Raw genomic sequence first — 6,000 nt, forward strand, 5'->3', positions numbered from 1 at the left:
GCCGCCTCACTGGAGCGAAGCAGAAAGCAGTTTTACATGGAAAAAAAGCAGCGCTCTCTCTGCTGCACTATAGTGTCTCTGCTTTTAACCATGTCAACACCATGCAATATGCAAGTGGCGCAAATAGACCAATATCACCGCTGCATGGGTATCCGAAAGCATCTGTCTCATATGTTTTCATTCATCTTTGGCGCTCATCTAGTGATCATCTAGGAAAGCGGCTCCATTGACTGGATGTCAGTAGGTTCTCACAGTTGTTGTTATGACAGGTGCTGTTAAAGCCAAAGCTGCTGCCATTGGGTTTGATCAAGGTACTTACCCCGAATTGCTCCAGTAAAAATTACCCAGCTGCACAAATGAGTAAATAACTTCAAGTCATTGCTTTGGAGGAAAGTGTGAGATAAATGAATGAACGCAGATGTTCTGTTTAAAGGGCTCTGGTTACAGTGTGAATTCACTGGGAAAAAAGTCCCTGTTTTTTCATGACACAAGGGGAAAATAATTCAGCGTAGAATTGATTGCATTTGCCTCCAGGCCTGGGCTTGGTACAGTGGTATTGCTCTTTCTCTTTCCCCTTGCTGAGATAACAAATGAACCTTGTGTGTCTCGTTGCAAAAACCTTAATCACATGCGGATGTCCACCTAGCCACTTCTTCTCTGGTTCAGTGACCCTTGTCCAAAGCTCCAAGCTGCATCCTTGCATAACCTGACATGTCTTTAAAAAAATTAAACAAACGTCTGCTTCCTGAGTGCTTGGGAACACACACCCCTGGGGGATTTTGCATAGATATTGGCAGCATGTGCATTGCATCGCAGGTCGCCGATCGTCCGCGTCAAAACACACACGACAGCCTGTATGTTCACCAGTGTTTGCTCAGCAAGTCCGAGCACATCTCACAAGGAAATAATAGTGCTGCTGGCTTGCATTATGCATCAGAGCATTCTGACAATCCCGAGGTTCTGGGACGGGCTGTGTGTGCATGTGCGCGTGTGTGTGTATTTGCTCTTCACGAGTGAAAGGGGCAGGGGGTGTGCAGCTAAAGAACGTCTGTGCGGGAGACACAGGTTTGGATGGGCTAAGCCCCTCAACCCTGGAGAGTTGTGCTAAAGCCCCCCATAATAATGGATGGGCACTGCACTGAGTGACAAAGAGGGAAAGTTCCAGACAGGCAGAGTGGGAGCGACCCTGTTACAGCATCTCACTCCACCTTCTACAATACAGCTGGAAAGGAAAGAGTCAAAACTGCGGTCTCGTTCACTGAACCCACCTTCCCCCTGTATATCTTCAAAGGACGTTCCCAGGCACTTCTCAGCTGCGATTCATTGAAAAACACAATCATTTAATTAGATCTGAAGTCTTTAAGATTCCCAAATACGTTGGGTTCTTAGTTGAAACACCTCACTTGGAAAGGTTTGCCAACCTATTGTTCAATTCAGACGTCTGCAGACCGGGAGGTTCGTCCCTCATCACTTTGGCGTCTTTTTCCACATACAGATGAGTTCACGCAGAAGGGTTCTGCTCTGTTGCAATGCCCCAATATGTGTAAATAACCTATATTTTCCCTCTTTTTACTCTTTTTTCTTTCCATGCAGACTTGAGTGACCAGCTCTTGGAGGTGGTGGGCCTGGAAGGGGCTATTGAAATGGGGCAGATCTACACGGGCCTGAAAAGTGCTGGCCGTAGGTTGGCTCAGTGTGCCAGCGTGACCATCAGGTGGGTGCGCCTAACCTCCACTCTCTCCTAGATCCCTGGAGCAGCAACTCAGCCGTCAGCACCAAAACACTGCCTTATCACCCCTCTTATCGGTGCCACCGGATACAGCACAGCAGTATTTTCCACAGATGGTTTTACTGAGGCTCACGTGCAATAATCAGACCTTCGACCGCTAATCATATCTTTACTGGAAGTAAATAAGCTGGAAAACGATATGCTAATGGTTTGATTAGGGAGATGCTGTTTTAATGTCAGCGCGAGTCACATAAGCTGACAGTGTTCTGAGCTCACCCCTTGTCCCTCAACAGGACGTCCCGCCTCATGCCCATGCAGATCGATGGGGAGCCCTGGATGCAGCCCCCCTGCACGGTAGGTGGCAGCCACGTATCCCCATCCCCGAAATACGTACCTGTTTCTCCAGCTTCTCTATCCACTTGTCGGGATACAGTACAAAACATTTTCTTTCTGTTCCCAGCAACGGATCAACTGCTTCATATGTTCCATATGCCTATGGTGGCAGTACAGTTTTATGAAATGAATGTCAGCACTCGCATGCTCCAGTCTTTATTTAGCTATATTTGGAAAGTGGTCATGAAACATATGCTGTTGTTCATCAATGCTGTACGGTTGGAAAGCTGCCAAGGTCAAATCAATCAAAAGTATTTTGGTATGGACATAATAATCAATGTAATGGGCCAATTGGACTGTAATTTTCCGATATTGATTTTAAGACAGGCCACACTTACACTATACAATGTCACAATGTCATAAATGGATCCTGACTCTTCCATTTTGGAACAATCGAATAAAATGTATTAGCATCTTGGAAGTGCTATAGTAGCGCTTTTTGTCCATTCCATTCGAAGGGCAATGCGGTTTCACCATTATTATCCTAAACGGTGCATATGTGATTGTTACAAAGGATGAACAGCACATCTATTCTTACTTTGAACAGGGGCAGGCAGCCAGTTTTTTTTTTTTTTTAATCCCCCCATGGCCATTTCTGTGACCAGTCAACCACAAAAGTGGCCCCACTATTTTTTTAACCAAATTTATTTCAAAACTGACGTTCAAAGTTAAATATAATCCTAACTTGACAGAAAACATAAAACTTTTGTTAAATAACCTTGTTTCAGTTAAAAACTAATTTTGTTTATATTTTATGCACATACCTCATAAAAAGTGAAAACTACAAAAATATGGTAATAAATGAAGGGAGAAGCTTGTGGCTGGAGCACATCACCTGCAGAGCTGACATTTAGCTTCACGCCAAGCCGTCAGATTGCTGGACTGTCGAACGTAGGCTTCTCGCGGTGAAAAATAAAAATTTTTTATACACCATGGATGAATAGTCTGATGAACAATCTTCCAACGGCATACACTCATAAAGTAATTCAAACATTTTTGCAAACATTTTTAATAATAATTTGGTTCTCCTAAATTGAGTTGACCGTATATTTTTACGAAATGGTCTCTTATGGGCATTGGCTGATGGGTTGCCCACCACTGCTTTAGAAAACAGGACGAGGTCTCTGATGAACGTTAATGATCAGTTTTATCCTTCACTTTCTGAAGATATTGTCTAATTTTACTGTTACAGTTGTTTAACTCCTCATGGGAACAGTCCAGTGCTGGTCCAATACTTCCTTCTCTTTGCTCCTCAGATCAGGATTACACATAAGAATCAGGTTCCCATGCTGCTGGGACCCCCCCAAAAGACCCCTTTCTTCTTCTTCAAGAGGCGCAACCGGAGTCAGGACTAGAGGGAGGGAAACACCGACACCAGCTGCCATTGACCACGAGTCTGTCGTCTGACTGGTTCAGGCACTCGCAGCTTGAGCTTGAGGCTGGTGGCGGAAACCCAAAAAAGACTCTATGAGAGGTCCAACCACTGCACCACCGAAGACCTTCTAAAGGGACACTGCGAAGTGCCCATCCTCAAAGACTAAATCTCCCATAATTCTCCTGGAAACGTTCCACTTGACGGTGGGATCCCACGCCCATTCAATAACTCTCCATGTCCAGTGTCCCTTGACTCCTTCTCTCTCTTGTCCTTGCCATCGCCATGAGTGTCACACTGCCTGGGAAATGCACCAGACTTTTCTATACCTCCAGCTGGATGAGACACATAATGAGCCAGCATTAACTCCACAGTATACACCTGCCGCAGCCTTCAGAAAGTAACCACACTAAAAGCCGGACGGCTCTCCGTGTAAATACATACGATCTACTGCCAGTTCTTATTGACCCCGTAGTGTGTGACTAGCGTGCTTGCGTGAGGCAGACCGTGTTGAAACCATCCAGGGTGGAATAGGTTAGCAGACTGCATCAGGCCTACTCTTTCTTCAGGAGCCGAAACTCAGTGACCTAGAATAGCAGAATGTACCCCAGGAGGTCTAAATCACTGTGCATCTGACATCTGACTCATCACCCCAGCAGCGCCGAGGGAGGTGTCATGCCTTATTGATGTCTCCTTTGTCACGCTGGGACAGGTGGGCCGTGTTCAGGCTCAGGCGCCATGGAACCCGCCTGTCCCGCGGAGGCTGTTCCGCTGGCTCTGAGGGCGAGTCTAGCTGAGCGAGACCCGCTGGTTGAGGAGAACGCCAGATGGCTCTGAGCTTTGCTCAGTTCCTGTCCCAGGCCTGGTATGGAGGGTCCAAAGGGGGTTCAGGACATGTTTTAAAACTGTGAACCAACTTAAAATTTTCCATCAGACGTGATTAATTCAGACCTTTGATTGAGGTCAGTGTAGCTTTAATTTTGCCATTAAGACGAAGGATGACCGTCTTCGAGAGTTCAACGGCGCGGCCTGTAAAAAAGAAGCTCTCGATCAGGCTACTCAAGGGCCCCCGTGCAGGGGCTGTTCTTGGTCAATCCTGCGGATTCATTCGTGATGCATCCGATAGAGTGCGAAGATGATCCGCCAAAAGTGTTACTCGGTGCCTCAAGTTCCTGCAGTTTCAGCAGAGTATCTGGATTAGCTGACTGCACTGTAGGTTTTAAATTTAACAGTGTACTTCAGAGGCCCCCCTCTGAAACTGTACTCCTATCTTTCATGTCAGTCCGTTTGCAGACTACAGTACACTGCTAGGTTTTTCCTGTGTGTATGTGTGTGTGTGTTTCTCACATTAGACAGTTTAAAAACAAATATACAGTATAATATTGGTGTATAAATTTGTTTACAATTCTTTAGCATGAAAAGACACTTTCAGGAATAGTTGGCCTGGGCCATAAGAGATCTGGAAATAGTTTTTTTTTTTTTCTTTTTTTTTCTTTTTTTTTAAATATCCAAAGTGCTTAAAGACAGAGCAGCTGCCACTCGTTTTATGAAGTCGAGAAGGCAGTATTTCAGAATCATTATGCCTAGATGTATAGATGCTGAAGATTGCCCAGTAATATTAGATACCAGGTAGGTCAAGAAGCAAGAGAATAAGACTCAAATGATATAAGTCATGTTCTCTGCCAGGAATATTAATATGGTGTGCAAAATATTTATGTCCAGTACAAATCACTTGTTTGAAAATGTAACACTTGTATATTTTGAAAGTATGTACATGATATGATGCTGTCTTCTGAGAAACCAGAGAAATTTGGTAAGAAATGTGTGTGGAAAGAACAGTAGGAGATTTGTGCCGACACTAGACACCTTCGACGTCCTGCTGCAGGACAGTTATTGCTCGGGGCTCAGCTGCAAAATTGTAAGAGTAACAGAATTCAGTGCTGAATGTCGATGGCGGCGAAGGATATCCAGGGTATTTGTGAATCCGGGCCCCTCAAATCCCTTTAATGGCACTCAGCTTGGAGTGTCACACACAGACTGTAAATAACGGACCCATCCGGTTACCATGTGACCTCGCTGGGAAAAGCCAGGCAGATTTTTTTCTCTTTTTTTTTTTTTTACATTTTTACAAAAAGAAGAGGCTGTTCTGTTCAACGGCCAAATATCAGAACCCATATCAAATACTTCTACTGGAGAGGCTCCCAGAATCTGGTCACGTTGAAACCCGGTGGCAGTCTTTCCTTTGTAGCCCTTCATGTTAGAGGTGAATGCAATTCAGTGCAACGAGTGCATGTTTACACTTAATTCTGATTTACAGAGAGGCTTGTATAGGTAGTATATGTATACAGTATATTTTTCTCAATGTTCACTCGCTGCATGTCTATTCAGTGCGAAGAGATGGTGTCTGCTTTACAAAGAGCACGCTGACTGTGGCCCTTTAGCCTTTATTTAGAGTCCATCCCGCGAGTGGCGTCACACCTGGAAAAGCCCATTATCAACATTTCCA

The 6,000-nt window shown here is 44.9% G+C and overlaps 1 protein-coding gene across 1 annotated transcript in view; it reads left to right on the forward strand.

Moving 5' to 3' along the window:
• Positions 1–4,779, forward strand: part of dgkg (diacylglycerol kinase, gamma) — a 75,966-nt gene extending 71,187 nt beyond the window's left edge. The window contains exons 25-27 of the mRNA XM_018739226.2: positions 1,594–1,714; positions 2,023–2,083; positions 3,379–4,779. Coding sequence (XP_018594742.2) covers positions 1,594–1,714; positions 2,023–2,083; positions 3,379–3,477 — 281 coding nt within the window. The 3' untranslated portion in view covers positions 3,478–4,779. The remainder of the gene's footprint in view (positions 1–1,593; positions 1,715–2,022; positions 2,084–3,378) is intronic.
• The last annotated feature ends 1,221 nt before the right edge of the window (positions 4,780–6,000 follow it).

This window comes from Scleropages formosus, chromosome 1 (genome assembly GCF_900964775.1).
Source record: "Scleropages formosus chromosome 1, fSclFor1.1, whole genome shotgun sequence".
NCBI classification, from domain to species: Eukaryota; Metazoa; Chordata; class Actinopteri; order Osteoglossiformes; family Osteoglossidae; genus Scleropages; species Scleropages formosus.